This window comes from Heliangelus exortis, chromosome 21, assembly GCF_036169615.1.
Source record: "Heliangelus exortis chromosome 21, bHelExo1.hap1, whole genome shotgun sequence".
In the NCBI taxonomy this organism is placed as follows: domain Eukaryota; kingdom Metazoa; phylum Chordata; class Aves; order Apodiformes; family Trochilidae; genus Heliangelus; species Heliangelus exortis.
Genome location: NC_092442.1, coordinates 3,557,485 through 3,584,151, shown reverse-complemented (window position 1 = coordinate 3,584,151; position 26,667 = coordinate 3,557,485). Strand labels below are relative to the sequence as shown.

Below are 26,667 nucleotides of genomic sequence, written 5' to 3'. Positions count from 1 at the left end.
AAACAAAAGTGAACACTTTTACTTTTAAGTCACACTCACTAAATGGCTTTTGTGTTCCATATGGCTGTATTACCCCTAACAACTGCCCTCTCCTTCTACCCCAGCCCACCACTCAATAAATCAGTCATCTCTGCCTTCCAGTGCACAGCAACCTGAAACAAGGCATGGCCAGCCAGGAAATTAGGACTGAAGGCTTCATAGAAGAGGACTCTGACACTGGAACTCTTGATTTATTAGTGGCTTACTCTGTCCTGTTAAAAGCTGTGGTAAACCTGTGACAGAGCAGAAAACAGTCAAGTAATTGCAAGTTCCTTTATAAAGTTTCTTTGGTAGAAAGGTATTTCAGGTAGGCTTGAAAAAATTCTGGTTGCCAGGTACTCTAGGATTAGTATTTGCTTACTGGCCAGAGATAGTTGCAATAGGAGGAAAGGTGTGTGCTTTGCTTTTTAATTATTTCAGACTTCATTAAGAGTATGTCAGATGCAACAAATGTTGGCTGATGTTACGTTGTTGAAGGTGTTCAGGTATGTTGTGCTCCAACTGCAGTCACCCTTCCTATTTTGATACTCAAGACAGCCAGTTTGACACATTATTATTGGAAAAAATTATATTTTGGAAGAACTCACTACAGAAGGTGACAGAATTCCAAAAATCAAATTACATGAAAATATACATCGCAATTTTCTTTGTACATTAGGTGAGGAAAACTCTCAAGTAGAAGGCAAAGAATATGAAGGGCCACAGAGAGAGAAAAGGGATAAGGAGGGAAACTATTTTTGATACCAAACCCAGAAGTTAGTCATTTGAAAGCCTACAGATGTGCATGCTTGAACTGAACCTTGAGAAAATACAAGCCTTCCCCACACACACCCCACCCCACAGGTAATGAAAAAGGCAAAGAGAAAAATCACCCATAAAAAGCAGCTCATTCCTGTCTTGGACTAACTTAGTCAACTGAACTTCCAAATGAAAGCACTCAAGTCCCTTTGTAGTTTAAAATCCAGCAGGCTGCTCAAGGATGCTTATGGCCAGTTTTATTGCTACACCCAATTCAAGAAGTATGTGCAATTGGGTTTAAAAAAAGGGGTGGGAAGGAAAAAAAAAACAAAAAGAAAAAAAAAACAAACCCACAACCCACACCTTTGAGACTACAAAGGTCATCATAAAAGAAGAGACAAGTAATTCATAGCAAATCCTTTCAGGGTTTAATTAGGAAAATTTTAAGTTCTGATGGGGGAAATAGTAGGGACCACATTTCAAAAAAAAAAAAAAAAAAAAAAAGATACTAAACTTTAATAAGCAAGATTTTAATTAAGCCTCAGTGGGTCTAGGGAAAATTAAAACGGGGGGAAGAAAAAAATACTTGATGCTAATTGGTTTTAGTTTGACATGCCTCACAAGTTGCTGTTTTTGTTTTGTTTTGTTTTTTTTAAACTGGTAGGAAACAATGAAAGGGAGAGAAAAACCTGCTAAAATCTTTAGAATTTACAGAATTCTATTCCTAACTACAGACAGCATTATTTGGTACAATGTGTATTTGTGGATGTACATGAACAGTATATATATTATCCGGATCATGTTGTGCTATGTACACATCTTTACAATTCTTCCTGAAGGTTAAAGCAGTTTATTAAATTTCAAAATGCGTAATCATCTTATGTTGGCACTTGTTAGGCTCTTGTCAGCATTGATAACTGGCATGTTTTATTGCAGCCCAGTTCCAGCCAGTGTTTGCCAACTTGTAACAACAGAAGTCCAGCAATAGGTGGGTAGAGTGCAGGAAAAAAACAGTGCCATGTTTTTCAATTGAAGACCTACAAAGAAATCACAGTTATTAAAATAAAACCTCTCATCATCCTCCATTATTTTTAAAGATGTTAAATAGTGTTTCAGGCTCACGAACAATCATCATTACTTGTTCAAGAACTTTACCTACCTCTAAGCAGAAGATGCACAAATCCAAACTCATCACCTGACAAAGATTTGAGTTAGTTCAGCATATTCTGTATCCAAGCTCAACTATCAGACTTTCAGGCTCCTGTTACTGGTGTTGCAGGTGTAAAGGTTTGGGTTTTCACACACACAGGGCTAAACATTTGCAGATGTATCCTTGAAACTCCCGTGCATCACTTACTGTGAATGATGGATGCTGCTTCAACAGCCAAGAGCAGTACAAAATGGCACAGCAGTGCTTCATGAAGCAGTAACACCACAGCTACCAGGTCAGCCTGGGCTTGTTTGAAACCAGCTATGTGGCCCCTTCTGATCCAATTCATTGCCCATCACTTACTTAGGAGGAGTCACCAGGACTTAGAAAAGCTTTGGCCTTCCAAAAAAGCAACACAGCCAATTACTTAAATATTTGTCATGAGCATTGCTTCACTATGGCCAAGTTTAACATGGCAACAGAGCTGAGGTTAGTTAAGGACACACTGGAGCATTACTCACAGTTACTCCCTTTCTCCAAGACAGAAAAAGAAAAAAAAACCTGTCAGCTGCATTAACAATTCTTACACTCTAGTTACAGGCACTTGTGTCAGACATTCTGTTCCTTTGCTTAGTCTTTTGATCAATATTAAGCATTTTCATGCTTTATACTGAAGAAAGTTCTGTTCAATCAAAGCATTTCTGCAGAGAAGAGAGACTGAAGCACCAGTTTGTCACAGGTAAGCCTCCCCCCAGCCCCCACAATTCTTACAAAAGAATCAGAAATCTCCTCTACAACCTTAGTGAAGAAAAAACTAGCAAGAGCAGTGAGTAAGTTGTTCAGACACTACAGTCCCTTTCCCCCTCACAAGTTTCCTGCACTGAAGCTAACTTGTACATATGGTTTTGGGCTCCTCCAGCTAAATGGGTCAGAGTAGTTTATTTGCCAAACCAACCATTAGGAAAGGGCAGCTTCAACATGAAGCTCTGGTTTGCTTTGAAAAGCAGGAATGGGAAATTATTAGCTAGTTGAGGAAGTTTTTCTCTCAGCATACCAAGACTAAAGTGACCAAAGGCCAGATATTTAAGGGCTACATTTTAATACAGTGCTTTCTACAAGAGTTTACTGTGTGGGAAAACACCCACAAAAGTCATATTAAAACTAGGATGGGATTGCTCAAATTAGAGTTAAGTATCTGGATTCAGAAGCTCATTCTTAGCAGGGTGGCATTAAGTGTAAATATCACGTCAGTCACTCTCAGGTCAAAACTTGTCCAGACTCAGACATGCTGCAGTTCAGTTTCCAAGCAGAATACAGCTGTTTTTCCAAAACTAATCCTAAGCCTTCCCTAGTAAAAAAAAATTGGGGGGCTGCCAAAAAGAACACCACCTTTCTTGATATTGTTGACAGGTTATATCTGAACTTGATCCTTTCTGATATGCAAGTAGACTTTATTAAAATTCCCACAAATACCAGAATAAATAGTTCCTGACAACTATTCTTTAAACAGTTCTTTAAAACCTACGTGCAACAAACCAACAACATCTGTAAGATAAACCCCATATATACATATATGAACCTGAGATAGCAAGGCAGGATGCTTTTAAGATTCAAACAAGAGTTCTTAATAATGAAAGAATGATTATTCCCCTCTACTACAGCTCTAGTAACCCCACAGCACTATTAATAAATAGTTACCCCACAGTCTATTAATAAAGAGAATGAACTTCTGAACAGCATAAATACAAGAGCACTAGAGAAGTTCCACAATCTTGATAGAAGGAGCTGTTACTGCACTTGGCAGTATTTTTAGTCTTCAGTATCACACACAAGCAAAGAATGCCACTGAGACCATGCAGCTGAAAAGAAAGGTTGGTTGTTTTCTTGTTTGTTCTTTTGACAGACAAAAAAAATGATTTTAGCAAGACTTAGGAAACCCTCAGCTCAGGTAACCATCTTGTCTTTAGAAGGATACTTACCCTGAAAAAAGTGAAGCTACTAGCTGCTGAATAAGTGTCACTCAAAAGCAGTTTCTTGGCTTTTTCTTACACAGCGGGCAACTTTTCTTTTAAATTCTCCATTTCTGTCTTCTCTCCATTCTTTCTGTAATTGAACAGACAGCTTTCAGGTGTCAGTCCTATAACAGTCTACAAGCTCTAGGAAGACTCTTGATGTTTTTAGACAGCCATCTAGTCAACACCTAGTCACTGAAAATGTGACTTTCAGGACTTTTGAAGACTTGATTGAGGTTTCTATGCAAGCTGCTCACAAAGTCCCAGCCTTTCTGGAAGAGAGGCAAGAGGGAAATTTGAACCCAGGGGTGTCCACAGCACAGGATCACCAAAAGCCACAGGAAAAAGCACCAGCCAATTTGAAGTTTTGTGTGCCAGCCTCATGACAAGCTCAGCTGAAAGGTTTACATGGTGGGTATGGGCAAGGTGGGAAAATATGAAGAATTCCTTATTGAATGACAGAAGTTGTACAGTTCTTAGGCTTTGATAGAAAAAAATATATTCCTACAGCAGGGGTGGGGGAAAGAAGTTAAACCAAACCAACATTATTTTACCTGAAGAAACCTTGCAGGCAACACCTTTTCACCCCTTACTTGGAGAGAAGGTTTAAGCAAATTTGAGTGACAGAAAATCAGGGTAACTGATAGAACTTAATGAGCTTGAGAGTGCTGAACAAAAAGACAGTCAGTGTGGTGGGAAGTGCAGCAGGTCTTACCTTTCAAGTGACAGCACAAATAAAGCTACTAATTAATTGTTCTTTTTCAGCAATTAGTACAGAAAGCATTTGGTTCCTGTGACTGGAACACAGGAGAGCTTAGACAAGGTGGCTTAAAGCCAAGAAAGCAGTGAATTTGTGCCCTCCAAGTTTCAGATTCTTAGGGTTTTTTTTTTCTGCCTTTTCTATTTGCCCTTCTATGAAAAAAATGTTGAAAACTGAACAGCAAGCAAAGCTTCCAATTTGACAGCAATCTCTCTAAATCTCATTATTTTAGGTCACGAGCTGTTCTTTTTGCTTCTGACAGTATCTATTCAGGCTCCTGTCCCTTATTTTTCTCCCACTCCAAGTGACAATACTCTAACACACACAGGTCATTATTCCAGAAAACCAGTATATTCCCTGTTCCTATAATGCTGTGACCTGCCAGCAACACATTATCCTCCAGACTCACTTCAAACTAGAAATTAATGAAAAGAAGACAAAGAATCTTTCAGTAGCTTACAAATCCCATTGCTGCAGTAAACTGGTATATGTTAAATCAAATAGAAAGCATCTTGATAGCAGCTCACAATAGGGCACAAGAGCTGCTGATTTTTGTTATGGTTGTTCTGTTCTTGGTTTGTTATGTTCTGGTCAACATGAAGAGGAATATTAAGGACTGGAAGGGACCTCTGGAGATCATCTAGTACAACCCCCCTGCCAGAGCAGGTTGCACAGGATGGCATCCAGGCAGGATCCATGGCATCTAAGTCTCCAGAGACAAAGACTCCATCACCTCTCTGGTCAGGCTGTTCCAGGGCTTTGCCACCCTCAAAGTAAAAAAATTCCTGCTCATGTTTAGATGGAACTTCCTATGGTCAGGTTTGTGCCTGTTATCTTCTTGTCCTGTCACTGAGCACAAATGGAGAGAACACTGGCCCCATCCTCCTGATCCCCCTAAAATATTTATAAGCACTGATTAGATACCCCTCTCAGTCTTCTCCAGACCAGAAAGACCCAAGTCCCTCAGCCTTCCCTCATAAGAGATGTTCCAGTCCCCTCATCATCTCTATAGCCTTTTGCTGTATCCTCTTTAGGAGTTCCCTCTCCTTCTTGCACCAGGGAGCCCAGAACTGGATGTAATCTGCAATCCAGCAGGAGATGCTCAGCTGCTCAAGCAGCACATTAAGTTTAAAAGTTACTTGAAACACTTAATAGCCCAGTCAGAAAAGTAGTTCCTAGCATCAAAAGTGATGCCTTAGCACTGACTTCACAGTCAAATTTGGATTTAAGTTTTTGTCCTTCCAAGTTGGGATGAAAATCCTTGTGCTTCCTTAAGACATTTTCAATCTTTACCCTGAAGTTGAGGTAAAAAACCCACGTAGTTTTCTAACATCTCTCTCTGAGGCAAAATAGACAAATAAAACAGTCTAGAAGTAGCTGGCAGAGAGTGGGGCACAAGGAAGAAAGGTTAAAAAGGTGTGATGCTAAGAAGGTGACTAGTTTAAGTTGAGTTGAAAGTTTAAGTTTTCTTCAGCTACCTTCAACATACAGGAGTTTGTAAACCAAGGAATTCTAACTGCACTTCCAGCACTTCATTAACAACTTGCTCCCTCCAGTGCTCTCAGTTCTGCCAGCAGAAAACATCCACATGTCCTGAGTATTTGTTTCCACCAGCAACATGACACAAGAAGGGGAGGTCCAGCACTCAAAAGAATGTTAAATTAGGGAATTCCTCACTACACCTTTTTGTGTCTGTTTTTGGGTTCATTTTTCTGCTTCCTTCCATTAAGTTCATTCCATACAAAACTCCTCCTATGATGATTTTCAACAGAACTCAACCACCTCTGGAAATACTAACAGCACAGCAGACCAAAAGCTTCAGGAAACTGAACTCTGTTTGACAGAGCAGGTCAGAATGCTCCTAGAAAAGTTGGCATCTTCTGATTACCTTCTCCCTTTACCTCACTCCTTTAGTTAATTTTTTTTTTTGTGTGAAGACAGCATGCATTAATCACTGAGCTGCAATTCTGGAGCTACTGAAAGGAAAGCATGTTGGTGTATCCCAGGTGAATGGGAACTGAACTCTGTTCCCCTGCTGCCTCCCCAGAACTGAGAAATTGTTTTCCTCCCCATCACAAATAGTTATTGGCCTAATTGCTACTCTGCTATAAATGCAGCTCTTCTAGAGAGCTGATAGCTGTGTTTATACACACAGACAGAACAGGTCATGCTCCAGAAACACTCTGCTGCACGCAACACTTGCACTTCATTGATGACAGAATCTTTACTGCAAATTCACCCTCATTTTCCACTAAAAACCAGGCCATCCTTCCTCTCTCCTTAGCCAACCATTCCAGTCTGGGACAACTCTTCCTCCAGAGTTGAAGGCTCTGTGAAACTTTCAAGTACTTTCTTAAAGTACAGACCTACACTGTAAAGCCTAAACCATCACCCAGGAAAACTGCTGTGGAGAGGCAGAGGCAAAAAGTCACAGCATAATTATACTGAGGGACCCCACCACATTTTCTCTTTCCATTCAAATAAAGCAATCTATTAACAGCTTTTGTAATTTCCAAGACAATACTAATAACATAAGGTTCTAGAATATGTCAGTTCCTGCAGTTAAGGGCAGCTGTAGCTGCAACACACATGATTTTACAGCTGGCTTCCTCAGATTTTTTCCAAGACTAAAAAAGCTGAAATTTATCCATTAAGTTATTTACTATAAACAGATTATTGCATTGGAGAAATCAAACCACTGCCTATGAAATCTGACAGCACCTTCCCCTCACAATCTATGACACATTTCCCAGGGCTAACTCCTAATTCACTTCCAAACCATGACTGCAGAAAAAGGTGACCATACAAGGTTCTTCCAGAGGTTATTTTCCTGTTTGTGCAACCAGAAGCCAAACTCCACTTGAATTTAGGTTTCCAGAAAGAAGACAATTGGTAGAGTCAGGAAAATCTTACCGCTGCATCAACATTAGCAGGAGAATCACCATTGGGATCTGCCAGCATAGAAATAACACTAATCATTATAGTTTCCACTGTGTGAATGGGAAGCCAACGCTCCTCAGGTTTTTCATAGCCATATTTGTCTTCTCCAGGCTCATGAAGAATTGAAATGCAGACATCACCATTCTTGTCAACTACAAAATAGAACAAGGCATATTTCAGGCGTGAACAACGTGCTGGCGTTCCCTCAGGATGGGTATGGGGCTGGGAGGCTTCTTGCTAGCTAGTCTGGAAAGGTCTTGGTGAGGATGCCTCACACACACACAAAAAAAAAGAAGTAATTAACTATTGGTGGGTAATGATTAGGGCTGGGTGGAAATCTGTTACTATTCCTGGACCTGTGGCAGAGAGGGCACACGGGGAGGCAGAACTTAATTCCAACACCACGTTGCAGCTTTTCCTTAGACTTCCACCAAAACTTTTTCTGTTAAGTTCAGCAAACCAGACAGTGACATTTTTTCCACAGCATCAGCTGGATATTACTGCAATATATTGGAATATGATTTAGGCTGCTGGAATTACAAACTGCCTGACAAGTATTCTGTATTTCCACAACAGTCTCCCTGTCCCTACAGATGGTAACACTCTGTTAGTCCCCCCCTCAGCTTTCAACATTTGCAACTTCAATATAATGACTTTAGAAACCAAAGAACATCCCCTCCTTCCTCCCAGTAAAAACCCTTGTCCACTTTTTTTAATCTTCCTATCTATGTCCAGCAGTCTGGAAGTAAACAAAACATCAGGAGGAGGCTTTTTTAGGGGACTAAAAGATGCTGGTTTTTGCTTTCATGCTTCACTGGAGAAGGACAACCTTGGGCCTTCTATATTGAGCTGCCAAGTTAGTAATACTAAAATGGAATATTTGAAAGTATAACAAAAGGCAGCTACAGAAGTCAAGTTTTTTTCTCAGACTAGAATTCTGCACTCAAGAAAAAAAATAAAGCCCTGAACAGTTACCAAGAATTCAAGAAGCTACTTTCAATAGCTGCTGAAAGTACTTCAGGAACAGTCTCTCAGAGCAGCACCATTAAGAACTCTGCCATGATTATTACTTCTCTGTGAAGATGGCAAAGTAAATCAGAGTCTCACAGGAACAGAAATGTATCCATTTGTCTTCACTGCATTTTAATTCTTAATTGCAAAAAGAAACTGAAATTTTGACATTTCTTACCATTTGGATGCCAGATTTCTGTGATGAATTTCATTTTTGGCGGCCTCAGTGGGTAGTCTTTTGGAAAAGTAAGATGAGCCTTGAAAACACCACCTTCACTGGGGAATCAAAAATATCTTAGTAGAGTTTCTTGTAAGCTTAAACTGAAGATTGGAACTTACTGATGTATCAAAAGCTCTAAGTTTACCCCTCACACAGCTTAACATCATGTTTGTAATTAACAGTACCATCATTTCCACATGCAATGCAATGAGTGTCTAGATTGAGAAGATCCTTTCACAAGATACTGCCAGTTCCAACAGGCTTTTTTAGAAAAAGGATGATGTTCCAGAGGAGAAAAAGCACACACCACAACAAAAAATGGCCAAGGAATTCATGATCTGGAATTACAACTGAAGTTTTCCTCCCAGTACATTTACTAACAGCAAAGAAGTTTTTGCCAGTAACTCCCTTTCTCAAGCAGAGCCAAGCAGATAGCTCTTTATTCTCCTCTTTTAGGCACCCAAGTCCTTACTTCATGGTATCAGCCTGCAGCAGCAGAGAGCCTCAGTGAAAAGTTAGAAAGCTTTAAATTTAAGTCTACAGCACTACTTTGTGAAAAGACTTCCAATTTTCCACACAAAGATAAAGGGACTGACATAATAGTGACATGTTCTGCATTAGTTGCCCACTAAACTGGGAAACAATAATAAACAAGAGACACCCTATTTTTTGTGGAGTTACAAGCCAATACTTAACTAAGGTAACAACGTGTTGTTGTTTGTTTTGCTCTTTTAATAACTAGGTTTCAATGCCCAGGAATAATGCCTTTCTAAAAAAATGTGAAGGTCTATATTAAATGGAATCCCTTACAGAGGGAATTCTGTCCTCGTGGAAGTACTGGAACGTTTGCCCTATTACTGTCATTTCTTGCAATTGCAGTTTGTAACAAATTTGGAAATTGCAAAGGCAGAGAGTACAAAAACTGGAGCAGAACCTCCAAGCAAGGTGGCATGAGATGTGCAGCATGATGAGCTCAGTAGCCACAGACAAAAGAACTGGAGTAGAAAAGTTTAGTGCAATTTTTTTTCTTCTCTTTGTAAAGGATTAGGAGCCAGTATCCAAAGCCCACAGGCTACTGAGAAAACAACATGTTTTACCACCACTAACCAAAGCTGTGCAATTCTAGAAAGTATTTTGAAAAAAACAAAAAGCAAAAAACACAACACTGGATCTACATGACTTGGCTAGTGAAGCAAAGCAGCCAAGAGCATTTGAGCCCACAGCATTTTTTTCCCCCCCAAGTTTCAGAGAAGGCAACTTCCAAAGAATCCTTGATCCTCAGAAGGGTAAGATCAGTGTTTCTGGTTATTTTAACATCCATACTAGTGAAGACAAATCATACTAGGTAATAGCTGATCTGTTGATAGCCCCAAACCAGTTACCTACTTTCTTTCAAAGTGAAAAAGTTTTTCTTTCCTTTCCTAATGAAGCAGACCCTAAAGCTGGCAGGCTGCCTGACATACCTGGCTGCCACTCATCAGCTACATATAAACACAACAATTTAACTGGATACAAATTAGAAACCAGATAATGAAGTACAGCCATCAGTTAAGGGACATTGGTGCCATTTTCAGCAACATTCCTGACAAAATGGTCTCTGTCACAAGTCATGCACTGCAGAAGACTTGTTAGGTAAACTAAAAGTGGGACCAGGAATCAGATTTAAAGTTTGAAAATTCTGAACTACCATAAAATAAACTGTTGTGTTCTATTGCCATCATAAAATGGACCAGGAGAGGAGGATTCATCTAATGCTACCTTGAAAAGCATCAACTAAGGTTGAGTACAGAAGAGAGCTTTTTATCTCAAAAGCTTCAAAACAAGCTCAGCAGTGGAAGAAAAATGCTATTGCAATTTAATACAGAAGAGGTTCAATTAGAAGCAGTATTTCTGCATTGACAGTATTTATAAAATAGCCATAATATAATGCAGCCACTACAAGACTGTTCAAAAGAGGTCAACAGAAGATGGAGAGTTCATCTCATGCAAGACTTGAGAATCACAATGTAGTCAGCTTAAGAAGCAGCAAAGCAATTAGATTACTGTGCTTAAGTACTTATTCAGAAGTATACAACTTCATGTTAGAACCAAAATTGATCTCCACTAAGTGTCACTAGGCTTTTTTGTATCAGTAATTTACCACTTCATGAAGGAGAACAGAGTTCATCTTCAAGAGCTGCACTTTAAACTTCCAGGCAGAAAACCTTTTTCCAAGTCATGCTATGAAGTCCTCCCATTTCAGACTAACAGGACTTGAGGCTAATTCTACAGTCTGCTGCAGTTTCCCCAACTACACCCATCTTGAACATTTTTTCCTACAATTACCAATGAGAAGTTGTAATGGCTTAAAATTGTGCTATCAGCTAAACAGCAGCAACAGCACCTCGTGGATTATACCCACCTTACTTAAAAGTGTAAGAAACCAGAAGTAACCTGTATATATAGCCTGTTCTCCCTCATTTCTACACAGATACAAAGGGATCAGTGTTGCATTTCTCAGGGGAGCAAAGCAGTTCAGAACATCTCTAAAAAAAATTCAGCTATTTACAAGTATTTTACTAGCAACAAAACAGCATTACCTAACCTAGAATCAAAATTTAGGTTAACTTCTACTCAGACCAAACTAGAACTAGTAAATCCAAGTTTCTGTATAAATATCAGTACTTACTATAGTGTGTCTGGAGGACCAATAATAAGGACTTCCCATCGATAAAGATCATTGTCATCTATTAAGCCCGCTGAAAAGCCTTCCACTGGATTTTTGTTGAGCTCTGTGTAGGAAAAAGAATTTAAGAGTGACTTTAGGTGGCTATGATATGCATTTGCTGGTTATGCCTCTGTATGTGACCAAAAACCCCCATGAATTGCAGCAATTAGGCACCTAGTGATGGAATCAGAGCTGCCTAGCACACCCAGCAGCCCGGATCCAGACACTGACTCCAAAACTACCTCAGTGTACCACGAGCAGAAGGGACAAAATAACTCAGAACTGAGGGACATGGCTACCAACAGGTGTGTGTTCAAGTCAGAAAGCTGATTTTCTACTATTAAAAAAGACAAACTGCTTTTTAAGAACCCTAAGGAGCCAGATTAAACTAAAGCCTAGCTCTAACTATAGGAAGTGTGAACAGAAGAACAAAGTCATGTTCTGTTTTTCTTTGAAACCAATATCCTAGTTCCCTTCAATTATTTTTTTCCCCTCAATTTTTGGTTTGAGACCTGTGCCCAGTGGTTTTGGAGATCATGATTTAAGTTTATAGGCTACAGATATAGTTACTACCAGACAGAAGGCCTACCTAGAAACAGCTATGCAGAAGTCAGACCTAAACACAGACTCCACCAAGTTTGTTTTCAGACTGCTCCAGGAAAAAGTAGAAGATTTAAACATAAACACCTCAAAATGAGTTCTGCCTGAAATTCAACTTGGGGCACAGGGTGGCAGGGAAAAAACTGAGAGAATGTCTCTTAACCAATAACTTTGACTCAAAAACTCATTTAAATGCTATATTGATGCCAGATTTGAATTCCTGATCCAACACTTCTAACCATACAGAGTCCTGGTGGATCTTGGGTATTTAGGCTGTGGAACAGAGAGAAAAAGTTGTTCCCTCAACTACCCAGTAATTTCCAGATTAGGGATTTTTAAATTCTATTTTACAATACAGTGCAAGAAGAACCAATTCAAGCCCTGCACAAAAGGGTCTAAATCCATACAGGGAGAAGAGGGCTCAGCTCACACAAAGGACCAAGATCCTGAAGGGGCAGACAGCAGGAATACTGACTTTGTTTGGCTATTGGTAATTCAGAGTCAAATTTATCCCCATAGATGACTCAATGCTAGAATCCCAAGAAATATATTGGAAGTTTTTTTCTTAGACTCAGCAGGGGTTCAGTCGACAGATGAGGTCAACTTTCACTCTCCAAGCTGCAGGACAAAGACTTAGGTAGTGAATCAAATCATGTTTTCTTAAGACATTGCCTGAAACAAAAGGTAGTATCACAGGATATTTAACCAAGATGCAAGCTTCAAAACCAAAAGCTAAAGCATGGCCACACCTCCACTAAGCAGAGCAGTTTGTTACCCTCTGGCATCTATGAAACTTCGTGGAAACAGCTGCATGAGCTTGAGTAACAGTTCTGTTTAATTTTAGGTGAAAGGTGCAGAGACTACGCCAATGTCTCGCATGAAGTGAGACCTTCCCCAGTCCCTCACTACCTCCCTACTACACAAATTTCTCCAGCATCAGACATTAAAAGTTTCACCACATCAGTAGTTTACTACAACATGCTTTCTCATGCAGGATTTTATCTAATAATAATAAAAAAACCTGTCTACTGCCTGTGCAAAAAAGCCACCTCTGTCCAGGACACTATAGTCATAATTTCAAATATTTTATTAGTATTGTAATAAAAGTACCAAAGTCAACAGAATGAGTGCAACTATTAGATTTGAGGATCTCACCTTAAGACTTTCAAACCTGAATTTAAGCTTCAGAAACACAAGCTCCCCCATTTCTGCATCCCCAGGGAGAAAGCAGTTTATGCAGAGTTGAGTGTAAACTGCTATCACTCAAGCTGCTTACATTGAACTTCCTTATTGTTTCCTACTTATCTGGAAAATTCAGCATGCTTCTATCTAAATGTGTCACATAATCTGAGTACAGCATACACCTTTTCTTCTGTTTCTTGATTCATGCTAGTTCAATGTCTTTTCACATCAGTCTCAGCCTCCAAATAGCTTTTTATCCTCCTTTGCAACATTTTTCATATACTTGTTTCCCACTGAGAGCCAAGGCCTTGTAGCACTATATTTGCAGATTTTGTGAGAATGAGTAAGATTGCTGGACACCAACTCTTGTAATGCAGAAAAGCTGTAAACTGTAGGAAAAAGAGAAAGCCATTGACAAAACCAAATCTTCAGTTACAGCAGTTATGGAAATTTTCTTAATGGATGTTGTCTGTACAGCAAGTTACAATGGTAGTTTTCACAGGAGGTGGCAACAGGCTCTGCTTGTAAAAGGGTCTCATTTTCCTTCATTTTCAGTAGCAACACTGAAGTAGCTACTGCTTGCACAAATGCTTTAACTTGAAGTAAAACACTGGATATAAGCTCAGGCACCTTCTTCACTAGAGGTATGTAAAATTCCCACAGGCATGTTAAAATGAGCTTTTCCTTCCAGATTATTTATGCTAAACTGAACATCAACTAATGGCTGGTTGGCAGAAAAGGGAAATCTCAGGAAAGTTTTGCAGTGGGACATGAAAAACAGCATCCTTGGCTGCTTTACCACAGATAGCTCAGAGCTGCTACTCCTTAAAACTTGCCACCACTGAAGCCTGGGGTTTGTTTGATTTTGGTTTTTTACCCTGGCTGTAGCCAGTGGTGCATAACAGAGAAGTTAACCAGTAGTACCCCCTCTCTCTTCCTGAGCTGATACTCTCATTGTAGTAAAATCAACTGAAATCCCAAATTGTGATGCCACTATGGCAAGAAAGGATCACACACCCCCTGTGCTCCCAGACAGAAATCTGCTGCTAGGCAGAGCAACTTCTGCCCACCAACCAGAGACTCTGCTGACACTGACACTGCACTCAAGAAAATGAGACACCTGTTCTCTGCATCTGTCATTTCCTACCAACTCCAGGAGTTAACTACTTACAGCCCAAACAGGAGTTTCTCCAGACAAAACACACAGACAATGAACACGCTCCAAAAACCAGATGATTCAATCCCCTCCTCTAGGCAGGGAGAAGGGGAACAAGCTCTTGGTGCAGGGCCAAAGCAATGCTGGAGACCTATGCTACAAGTCCTAGAAAAGCAGAGAAGTCAGACACTAATAAAAAAAAAAAAACTGTCTCCCTCCACAATTTTTTTCACTTACATTTTCCTTTGAGATTTCTTGGGTAGCTGTATATTTTAATGAGTATATTAGCAAATTTCCATCATGTCCATACCAAACTAAGTGCAATGTACCTGCTACCTCTACATATTACACTCTGTATTTCTGCCAATATTTTCTGCATTTTCGACAGTTTAATGTACAGAAATTTTTCTTACTTGAGAAAAAAAAAATGATCTTCTTACATTCAGTCTGGAAGCAGCTTCAGGTAGAGTCCTTCACAGCAGCTGAGAGCCAGGGTAGCAAACACCTGGACAGCTGCCAAGCAGCAGCACACTGGGAACAGAATCCTGTGGCTGCTTATAAATTAGACATTCAGTTCCTTTAATCCCAGTCTTGAACCAAAACCTGATTTGGGAGGTGATGAAGACTACAGGCCCATAATCCAGAGTTGTTTAAGTCCAGCACAGACTTTACCAGCCCATTCCTCCCCTCCCACACCACCTACCAACAAAACACTGCTCCTTTAGCAGTTTAACTCTCACTAAAGCAGAACTGAGTTACCACTGCCTTAAACCCAAGCCAACACAGTACCATGAGCTGTGCTTCCAGTTCCAGTGTGTAGCTGACACCAAGCTGTTCCCACACTCCCTTAGAGCTGGCTCTGTGGAAGCCAAGAGACTTTGACCAATCCAAAAGCAAAACGGTGTCAACAAAAGTGACTAAGCAGAAACAGCCCCATGGCTACATGTAGCCACTATGTGAGGCATCTAAAGGGTTCAGCTTGATGTTTCACCCCCCCCATCCACTGCGGATGAACGGGGCAGAGTATTTTAAGCTGCATTACAAAGCAAAGTTTTCAAAAAGATAAGCTTCTACATTTTTGACTAGCAGCCTCTTTAGTAAACTACCCAGTGGTTTGGTTTTGTGCCACCCATGGACTGAGTCCAGCACAAAACCAGAGACAGGACAGCCCCAAGTCCTAGCTAAGGCTTCTGGAGAAGTCATCTGGCTGATTTACACAGTTCCCAGAAGCAGCTGGGGGTATCAGAGACTTAGATTACTATACATTAGGCTTATTTTTTTCTTGGTTGATTTTTGAGAGCCTCAGCACTAGTCCAGGAGCTTCTAACAACCATACAGACTGAAAGTCATCATTCTAAAATCTTCTCTATAGCCCAAACCACGACTTCCACACATTTTTACTGCTTAACAGGTGTCACTTTCGTTTTTGCCTGCACATCCAGCTCTAAGTCTCCAATTCTAGAAGATAAAGGCTGAGATAATGAAGTAACACGACCTTGCAAGACCCATTTCCAGAGGTCTCTGTATTATCTGCTTTCACCATGCTCTGTCTTGCTCCACAACTTCATGCAAAAAGCTCAGACCAAACATGGTACAAGATACACACTCCTGGTAGCTACTTTGGCAGTGACAAGTAAGATAGCAATTGAGAAAGAACAATTTTGGTCTCAGAAGAACACTAAATATTATGGATTGTGACTGAAGCAATAAAGACAAAGCTGACTTAGAGAGATCTCTACCAACCAAGTTCAGTAGCAGCTCTAGGCTGGACTCTTCACTTCAGCTTGACAACTCATCAATTTCCAGGACTCTGTCCATCATCACCCCCTGTTCCTAAGGGCAGCATTAGACTTCTACAAATCTAATTCTCTTCAGTTCAGAAAATGTGGGGAGGGTGATGCAGTTAGCATTAACAGGGGAGCTGCTCAGAGAAGTCATCTCAGTGCTGAACAGCTCTGCACACTGATGCTTCACTTCCCATCTCCTCACTCAGACCTCTGGAGCCTCCCAAGGATTTGCACTGTCAGGCAGGTGTTTGGAAGGATGGAGAACAAGGTTGGGGGTTTCTTGCTTTTGTTTTTACTCCTGATTGACTTCCTAGGCAGGGCCACTCTGCAAGCAAGAGGACAGCAGCACCAGTCCCAAGGGGAGAGGCAGAAACTCCTATAACTCCCACTGTGGGTCTTACAGTACCAGAGAAACTTGTGCAGATAGAGACTGGAATTTTACATTTACTAGTAAGGTGCCACATTATTCTAGACATAAGCTAAAAATAAACTTCCTGTTGTGTATAGCTCCAGGTTCATGAGTTGTGGCATGCCTGGAAACAGACAAACTGACTTTTAACACACTAAGCAGAACCTTCCAGGTCTTTGGTACTGTTTTGGTTCTTAAGAAGTTCCCTGTAGTCCAGGGAGGTGGCTGCTGGTGGACACTGTCAGTGCTCCTCTAGACATTGATCCCAGCTTCAGAGTCTCCAAGTCAGCTCTCTCAAACAGTTTCCATTAGACTGCAAACATCCAGCTGCCAACCTGACCTGGCAACCTGGTTTGCTCAGCCCCATAATCTGTTCCAGTGCATCATTTTACCCAAGAGTCATAAAGACAGACAAGAATAGGGATGGTGTATTTTGAGATATTTTCTTTCTGTAACACTCTTCATAACATAGAAGCCTTCTGTGTACACACACAGACCAGTCCTTTTCTAACCTCCCACATTTACTATATAAAGGAAGGTCTCTTCACCCTCCCCCTGACATGTTGTGTACCTACTAAGCTCACAAGTCTTTATTCTGAAGGTAACTGTGTTCAAGTTACTTTCCTGTCCAAATCAGCTTCCACAGAACACTTGATATACAAAATCTTAGAATTCTACGTTTAAAGTTTTGAAATATTTATGCTTTCAGAATTAAAATTCTCAACAGTAAGTGCTCAAATTAATATTAATTGTGGAATTTTAGTAGAAATTGAGAAACTGTTTCCTGAAGGGCTCTCTTTGGCTACCCTGCTTGAAGCATGCTGTGTATCCATCACGTCAGAATCTAGCACAGTTAGATCACCCAGATTAAAATGGAGGATAAACAAGTCTGTTAAAAAAATTTCCTAATAAGGTCTGAGTTGTAACAGTGCTTTTTGACACAGTATCACAAAGGTAAAAACAGGGATAAGCAAAACAACTGTAAAAACCTCCATTCTGAAGTCCACACCTGAAACAAGTGTCTAAGCAGGAAACATTCAGTAGTTTGCCCATAGTCAGCTGCAGCACAAAGCCACATTCATCTGTCACACTTGGTATAAAAGAAACAGCACCTTCATTTTGTCCTCAGTGTTGAATGCATGTTTCCACTCTTCAAGAGTCAGACAAGTATTAGGTGAGTACATGCATCTGTATTTGAGACTGTCAACCTCAGCAGCAGTTCAATAGAGATCTTATCAGGGTAAGTAGTTCCTGAGATTCCATGATTATCTTGTCCTGAAGCAGATGTCAAGAACAGGTCACATGAATCCCACTCTACATGTACTTATTTCTCTCACTGACAAAGGTGCCCACAGACCTTTAGATGTCTACTGCACACGACTGCTAGATTTGGCAGAACAAGTGTCATCCAGGGTGCAAGTCATATTAATGTAGTTGAGCTTAGCACAGACAGCATAAATAGTTAATTAGTTTCTTAAAAGCTGTCTGCAAATGAACAGAAGACTAAAGCTACAAGTAAAAAAAAAAAAAAAATCCCATTCAAGTATCTTCTGAGCAGTCACATAAACACCAGTCTTGAAACAGCACTGTTGGAAAGAACCAAGAGCTCTGGGATGTGTAGTTAAGAATAGAACACTATTCCACGAAATCCACTGGAAAGTCTTTATCACAAGGCTATGCCACAGGGAGATGTTTAACATCTGAAGAGTTCATGAGAAGCTTTCTTCATCACATGCAGACATTGTGCAAGTCAAGGACACTTTTCCAGTTTGTTTTCTCTCCTGCTTATAATGTGAGTAACAAGTTTGTACATCCCAGTTTGAGCTACATTGTTATTCAGAATTTTAATACATTTCTCTAAGACACTCCTGACAGCATCATCTTTTAGATCAGCACCAAGTGCAATTTGACATGCTAGATACTGTGATGACTGCAGGAAAAATAGGTTTCCCTTAACTAACAACTGAAAAACCATATATCAGCCTTTACAAAGGGTTTCTATCAAGTAGTTTTATCAAGAAGCCTACTAAACCTGTACAAGCACTGTTAACATCCATGCCCAGGAGAGCAGTTACCTTTATGGAACCCCTTTTCCTTTAGATTGTTATATTTAGTGTTCTGACAAGGTATGGATATCTGATCTGTGTTCCAGCTGATATGCCTCAGACCCGAGAGGAGGAAGGAAAAGCAAACACCAACATTTACACTTGCAGGGTGGCCTAAAACTCAGACCTATCTGATTTGGTAAGTGAAAGATCTTGCCAAGACCAATCTCCTGACAGATATCCTCACACCACTGAAAACTGAAGCACGGAGCAGGTGCAACACTGTGATAGCACAGGCCTGCATGTAAAGTGTTACCCAGATTCTCTTCCCATATGTTGGGCCAAGGAGCAAACAGTCTGAGTTTCAAGAGTCAGATGCCCTCTTCTTCATACGAGCCACCTGCTCCTCTTTCTCCAGTCACCTAACATTGCACTCATTTTAGTATTTCATTAGTTTACACTTTCACAACAGCAGCCACCTTCCACTTCAGTTATTCACTGGAGCCCAATCTTTATGCTGAAAACAAAATGCTCTATTTTATTTTATTATTCTATTTTATTTTTTAATGCTTCCACCCTATTCTACACCAATACCTGAAGCTTACTTCTGCAGAGCACCCCTATATCTTAAAGATTTTCAGCAACCCCAGCCTTGCAGGTGGCAAACAAAGCCATCTAGATCAAAACAGAGGTTGCACTAAATACATCAGAAGACAATTTACCAGAATGCCTACTTGAGATCAGTTTTACCAACAAAAATCACTTATTTTCAAACTGTTCAGAAAAACAACTTGTTCCAATACCAAAGGGACTGAGTAATCACATCTTAGTTGAATATGCATGTACTTTTTAATGCATGCATTAAAAAAGATTAAATATCAAAGACACAGAAGAGTCAAGGCAGAATCAGTTATAATGATGTGTGGTTTTATTTGAGGACTATTCACTCTACTTGATTATCTCAGAGCAGTTTCTCTTAAGTAAAAAAAAACAAAACTACACAACAAAAAAAAAACAAACCAGCAAAGCAACAAATTCTTACATTTTACATTTCTGCAGCAGAGAGCTCTCTTAGCACTGAAGTTGAAATCAGTATCAGTCACCAAAGGCAAAATATTTTTGTGGGACTTGTGTGACTTAACATCTCCAAATAAAGACCTTATGAAAAAAATACTTTCATTAGATCAATTCCTGCTTTTTTGATAAGAATTTATTCACTCCTTATTTCACAACATCCCTAGCAATTTTCTCTCATTCCACCATTCTCTAACAGAACAAATTCACTTTGCTGACAGATCCAGGTAGGTTGATACTCTGATAAAAGTTACAACACCTTGTTTGAGGGGAGCAGAGAGGGAAAGAAATCATCATTGATGGTAAGCTTGGTTCTTTCCCTGGAAGATTTGTAAGCTGATCCAGCCAGAGCCGTCTGGCTGTGACTAGAGGTGCCCCATCAAGGGGTCAGCTTATGAAGGTTGTTCCTGCTTCACCCTCTGCAAGCAAGGGGTTAAGTCTTTAAGCCCCTTCATTCTGTAATTTAGCTAAACCTCACTTTCCAGAACTGCTAACATGCCTGAATTTTTGCTCTTGTGACTGCTTTCATAAATACTATTTTCTTTGAAGAGGCAGAATTCAGCTTATTTCTGTGAGGGAAGCATTTGAAAAACTAACATGTGAAGATTGCATCAAGGCATTTCCATTACCTTATTTGCAGTGCAGCAGAAATTGAGGCTGCTTGTACTACTCAGACTCTAGTCACTGGAAAAAGGCAGGTGTTTTAGCAATGATATTGTCCATCAAGTCATCATGAACAAAGTAGCTTTGATGCTTCTGTCACACATCCTCTCAAGAAACAGTATTATCTGCTCCACAGCAAGAGTGGTAAGGTTAGTGCTACACACAGGCTGTGTCTAAGAATCTCAAAAAACACCTGAGCAACAAAGATTGATGGTTTTCTAAAAATATAAGAGTCCTTTAAAAAAAAAAAATAATAAAAAAAAAATATATATATATGCAAGGGGGGGTGATAGCATTTTAAGTGATTCTGAAGTTAAGTTTGACATGTGCAGGACCTTAAAGCTTTGAATCTTCAGGATAAAACAGAATACTACTGGTCACACAAACCTCTAAGGAAGACACAACTAGCATCCACTTAATACTTCCAATCAGTGCCACTCAAATTATTATTTTGTAGATAAGCTTACTGTAAGCCAGTAAATAGCCAGTACTAAACTGTAAATAAAAGCTTCTTATACCACCAGCCACCCAAGAAATGTGCCATCTCAGCTTTGATCTCTTCAGTGATCTTAATTTTGTAACTTCCTCAGAATTCACTACTTAAATATTTTACAAGTAAACTCTATATAACTGCCAGAAATTCAACTCTCAACATTACACTACAAGATTTTTCCACACAAGGAAATAGAAATTGTTGAACTGTCACATTAAGTATTTAATGCAAGTTTCGCAACTTGTTCATTTTTAATTAGACATTTTTACTTTGAAATAGGAGCTGTGTATGCTTTAGATTGAAATGATGCCATGTTTCTCATGTTAAAGAAACATACTAGTGTGGGTTTTTTGTATTCCAAGCTGGAAACTATTTACAACACAATACAACTTCAGCCAACAAGCAGAGATCCATATTTATGTTACAGAGGACTCGCACTTCTGGTTCCACTGTGTGGTACTGATTTAACTGCATCCTCCCTACATGATTTTGCTGGATGAACTAGACAAGTCTGCCTACTCTAATAAGTCTCTTTGTCAGCATGGATTTGGCAGAAAGATGAAATAGAAGCATACAGAGAAATGCCTCAGTCTGCAAAACCCTCAGGCTTGACAGATCAGGAGACTGGAAGGGTAGCTTTACACTCTCAGTTGGCTCCTGCCTCCACTAAAAGAGCATCAAGTTTTGGGGAGAGCACCAAGTTTATCCTCCCCACACCTTCCTCTGGGGTGAACTTGGCTAGTCTAGTGCTCTACAAGTCTACATGCTTGCTGTAGACTTAAAAAAAAAAGTTTAGAAACACTTCATTCTAAGTTTTTCCTGCACCTTACCCATACAGTGAAATGGATAGGGGTCATGTCTTCAATTTCACATTACCACTAATCCATAACCAAGTGACTTTCTCCTTCAAAAAAAAGCTGTAAGATTATGTTTATTGAATTTTAAGAGGCTTCCAGAAGCTGCTAGAACTTACACTTAACTTGATTTGTGAAGAAAAAGTCATTTGGCTTCACAGAGATCCTGGGAGAACCTCCCTTCAGCTCAGGCTAGTTAGACTGGCACTCTAACTGGCTCTGGTAGTCAGAGATGCCCACTCAGCAGTTCCTTTAAACACTTCAGGAAAAAAAGTGAAAACAAATTAAAGCTACTCAAAGTTCTTGTGCCTAAGTAGAGGCAAGCACATGCCAATATAAAACCAACTACTGTACTAATCCCTTGGCAATCTAGCTTGATATTTTATTAGCAAAGATGCAATGAAGCTGCTTAGTATTTTGGGTGGGTGGGTGTGGACACAAACGTCAAGCCAGATTTAAGCTGAAGCTGTATTTTGTGGCTGTCATTGAATATCCCTTCTATTACAGCATTATCAGCACCCAGAACATGCCACTTAAGTTGACAACCACGCTGTATATTCAGTGCTCTGGTACTAGTTACCTGCTCAAATTACAATATAAGCCAACTTGCTCCAGGAAAAATACACATTTGTCTTCATAGACTGGTTGCAGCAACCTGGGATTATGTTGTCAAGTTTCATTCTGTATTTCAGTAAGACCCTTGGTTTTAGGACTCACTGAAAACGACTTAACAGCTGACCTTCAGTTTAACAGTCTTCAAGAACCAAAACAGCTCCCTGAAGTGCTACATGCCACAGACATCTCTTTTCCTCACAATGCCTTTATGAAGAACCAAACCACACAGGAGACAAAAGAGATTGCCCTTTAGAGAACTACTGTTTTACATTCCTTTCTTCCTCTCATTGTTCTTTTACTCTTGGCATTGCAAAGAGCTATCCAGGGTCTCACCCATTAATGAGTTTCTACATTCCTCAACAGCTCCACCATTATCTGGGTTTCTGACTCCCCTTGCAACCACCCTCCACTTCTGGATGTCTTGCTCTAAGTCCACACAGCTCCAGCTTCAGATCTCTTGTGCTTGAATAATACTGATTCAACAAGTGAGCAATCTAGAGCAACTTACACTGGGTTAGATCACATAACTCATGTCCACTGCCTGTTCCTTGTCCTCCAAAACCCAGCCACTAAGTACAACCCAATGACTCACCACACTTGATTAAAAAAAAAAAAAGAAAGCTGCACACAGCAGGACTGAAGTATCAGCCCCACCAGAAAAAAAGAACACCACAATGTTGATTTTTGGTTTGAGGTAGAACAAGGAGTGTGGGTGTAAACAAAGGGACACATTGGAGCAGCTGAGACTTGGAAGAAGACAGTCAGCAGTAGGGAAGGAAGATCTGACATCATGAAGTTCAGTCTCTGCATTGTGACTTCAAGTTGCCTGCCATCAGAAAAAACAGTGTCAGAGAATAGTTTCAACTGAGGTCAGATTTTGCTCAGGTGATTATTTAGGTCATTTACTCCAGGACAGAACTTTTGAAGAGTTCAAGACTCTTCCTTCAGTCCACACCAGACACTGAAGTATGCACACTCACCACTCTTAGTATTATTTCAATTTTAAGGTGAGTAAAAGGATATGAAATGATACTGATATGAGCCAAAACACAAAAACTCCACAACAGACTTGCAGGTTACATGGAAATGGTTGCAGTGCTTCAGACTGCACTGTTGAATCAGTAGCAGCAATAGGGCAACTGGAAAAGCTTTCCAGTTTTTAACACTACACATGAAGCCTTCAGAAAAGAGTGAGAAGAAAGGTAAATGAAAATTAACCCCCAAATCTAAGCCTACAGGTCTACTTACATATCCAACCAGCCTGTGCTTACTTACTAAAGGTCTTAAGGCCTCATAAAAAAAATAATTACACAACAAAAGCTGACAGCTAATAATTATTATCAAAGGCTTCAGCTAAATGTTAACAACTTTCATGGAGCACAATGAGTCAATTACAGAGACATTCCAGACAGCCAAAGCACTATATTAGGTTACCAAATTCTCTAATTTTTATCAAGTTAGAGAGCATCTATTCTACACTGTTGCTTCCCTAGAGGGAACATTTATAGGAAAGAGAAGCTCTGCATCAAATCTGCTCTGGAACTTCTGTAGTAAGTCCATACCTAGTGTTATCAGCATATCCAAACATGCAGACACCTCGCTGAACGTCAGTAACAGCTTCAGTAATTACTAAGGCATTAAAAGGTGCACGTTTATGTTGAGGAGTGCAAGCCCAGTACCTGCGAGATTTTTTTTTTCCACCTTAAAAAGGTGAAGAAATTCTGTGCTAATAGTTAACTACGTTGAAGTTTCTCAAACTTAGCACCTAAAACTAGGTGATATCACCTAAAACTAGGTGACAGTGTCAGAGATGCAACAAACATCACCGAGCTTCCTATTCCTGGTTATGCAACTTCACCTACTTACTGCTATAACAATGCTTGGTTTCCACCCTCACGCTTTCAAAGGCACAATTGAAGTCTCAGCCTAAAATCGTCCTCCAGGAATTCCCGTGCCTCTCCGTGACCCCATCCCTTTGCGTGCCAACTCGGCCAACTTCAGCCAACGCTGTATTTGCTTGAGTTTAGGTACACCTAGCACACATTTCCTTATCTGGCTATGAAGCAATTTTTACGTAAGGCACCAAAAAAAAAAAAAAACAAAAAAACAAACAGACAAATCAGCTTCGCCCAAGATGCAGAGCAGACCCGTGCGTTTCCTTCAGGGGATGCCTCGATCCCGGCCGCAGAAATCCAAAAGGCGGAGAGCGCGGGTGAACATGTGGGAGTGGGGGAGGGAGAGGATCGGGCTGCTCACGGCCCGGCTGCCGGTTCGTTTCTCTTTAAATCTGGCAGCGATCGACACATGGAGGAGCTGCATTGTGCGCCCCACGCATGCGCTGCCGGGCCGGGCCGGGCCAGGTCCCTTCGGCGGCGGCCCAGGCAGCGCCAGCGCTCACGGCCGCCCGCCCGCCCGGGGACAAAGGGAGGGGGCGGGGGTACACGACGAGGAGTGGCGACTCGGGAGCCAAGCTGCCAGCCCGTTCCCCTCCGCCGCGTTCCGGGGCCCGGCGCTCCGGCCCTTCCTGTCCCTGAGCTCAGTCTCACAACTCCTCCTTTCCCGCAACCGTCCCGCCCTCTCGCCCCCGGCAGACCCCCCCCCCCCGCCCCCTCCTCGCTCCTCCCTGCGCCCCCGAGCCCCCTCCTCACAGCGGGCAGTCCCGCTCGCCCTCCGCAGGGCCGGGCCCGTCACCACTACCACCCCACCCCCGCCGGATCGCGGTGCTGCCCGGTTCTCTCTTTCCCCCCCCTCCCCGTCAGTGCCTGCAGAGCCCCCGGCTCTTCTGACAACAAAGGGGCAAACGGCTTCCCCCTCCCGCTTCGCCCTCCCCGGCGCAGGGCACGGGAGGTGAGGGGGGAGCCGGGGACGGGAGGAGGGACGGAGGCACCTCCGGTCCCCACAGGAAGGTGTGTGAGTAGTAGGGCGATTCACCCCGGGCCTTGAAGCAGCGTTTCCAGGAGAAGGAAACCCGACCCTCCCTCCTCCGCTTCTTTTTGGTGCCTGACAAACATCCCCTCACACCACCGAGACTTCCCCGCACGCATCCTCCACGCTGCGGGGAAGGAAAGCTCCGGCTCCCTTCACCCCGCCTCCTGCCCCGGGGAAACAGGGCCTCAAGAGAGACCGGTGAGGCAGGCAGGCAGGCACGGGGCGGAGGGGACAGGCGAGGTGGGACGCTGCCAACCCCCTCTTCCCCGACGGGACGGGGGCAACGAAGGAAATGCTTCCCCCCCGTTATAACGGCCCTCAGCACCCCTCCCCCCGGCTCCCCTGGCAACGATCGCCAGGCAGGCTCCCCCTCCCCCCCTCGGCCTAGTTCCCTCAGCTCCCGGCTGGGCAAGAGAGCTGCGAAGGGGAGGGGGGGCCGTAATCTCCCCTTCCCCCTCACAACACACCCCCCGACGGCCGCCCACCCCCTCCCCCGAGCCGGCGCCCCTTCCCCCTCCGCCGCAGGCCCCGTCCCCTCAGAGGCCGGCCGGCCTCTCTTCCTCTCCTCCCCGCCGCGGCGGGATCGTCTCCCTTCCCCTCCCGCCGTCCCCGAGCCCGGGGTACCTGCTAGTTGTCTCCGCAGTAGCAAGGCGGACTGGAGCTCCGTCATTCTCTCCCTCTCTGCCCGGGGAGGGAGTCCCAGCGGCGGCGGCGGGGACGGCGCGGTTCCTGGTGCTGCGACCGCTCGAGGCGGCGGCGAGTGGCCCTCAGCCCGCCCGCACCCCACCGCGCGCCCCCGGGGCTCTGGCTCCGCGCCGGCCGCCGCCACAGCACGCAGGGTCCCTAGCAGGGGCGCGCGGCCGTGGCTCCGTGCCGCCCTCCTCCTCCTCCACCTCCTCCTCCTTCTTTTCCACCACCACCACCTCCTACTCCTCCTCCTCACTGCCGCCACCTCCTCCTACCCCCGCCCGCTTGGAATTTCACTGCATTCCGGATAGCGCCGCGCAGGCGCACTCCCGCCGGCCGCCGGTCCTTCCGCGCCGCCATCTTGAGAGGGGCTGCGCGGCGGGGTGGAGGGGGCGGGATGAGGCGAGCCGAGCCAGGCTTTCGGCCGCCATCTTGAGAAGGTCCTTTCCCTGCCCGCCCCTCGCTCCCCTTCCCCTCCTCCTCTTTCAAAACCTCCAGGGAGGGATGAGAGAGCTGCTGGTAAGGAAGGTTTTCTTCAGGAGGAGCGTAGCACGCTGCCTCCTCGTAGCACAGGGGTTGTGCTGCTGGCTGCGTCTG

At 42.4% G+C, this 26,667-nt stretch overlaps 1 protein-coding gene across 4 annotated transcripts; it reads right to left on the bottom strand.

Annotated features, from left to right (window-relative positions):
* Window positions 1-589: 589 nt before the first annotated feature.
* UBE2G1 (ubiquitin conjugating enzyme E2 G1) lies at window positions 590-26,332 on the bottom strand. Of its 4 annotated transcripts, XR_011730117.1 has the most exons (7): window positions 26,008-26,328; window positions 11,539-11,641; window positions 8,829-8,926; window positions 7,613-7,791; window positions 3,907-4,030; window positions 1,937-1,972; window positions 590-1,814 (listed from the first exon to the last, which is right to left on the bottom strand). XR_011730117.1 is itself a non-coding variant. In XM_071765264.1 (6 exons), exons 1-5 carry the CDS (start codon window positions 26,051-26,053, stop codon window positions 3,944-3,946), a joined length of 513 nt encoding a protein of 170 aa, XP_071621365.1. In that variant the 5' UTR covers window positions 26,054-26,332; the 3' UTR covers window positions 590-1,814; window positions 3,907-3,943. The 4 variants fall into 4 exon arrangements, 3 of the variants coding, with proteins under 3 accessions (XP_071621365.1, XP_071621367.1, XP_071621366.1); XM_071765264.1 differs by lacking the exon at window positions 1,937-1,972 and having other exon boundaries at window positions 26,008-26,332; XM_071765266.1 differs by lacking the exon at window positions 1,937-1,972 and having other exon boundaries at window positions 8,829-8,921; window positions 26,008-26,271.
* Between the last annotated feature and the right edge of the window lie 335 nt (window positions 26,333-26,667).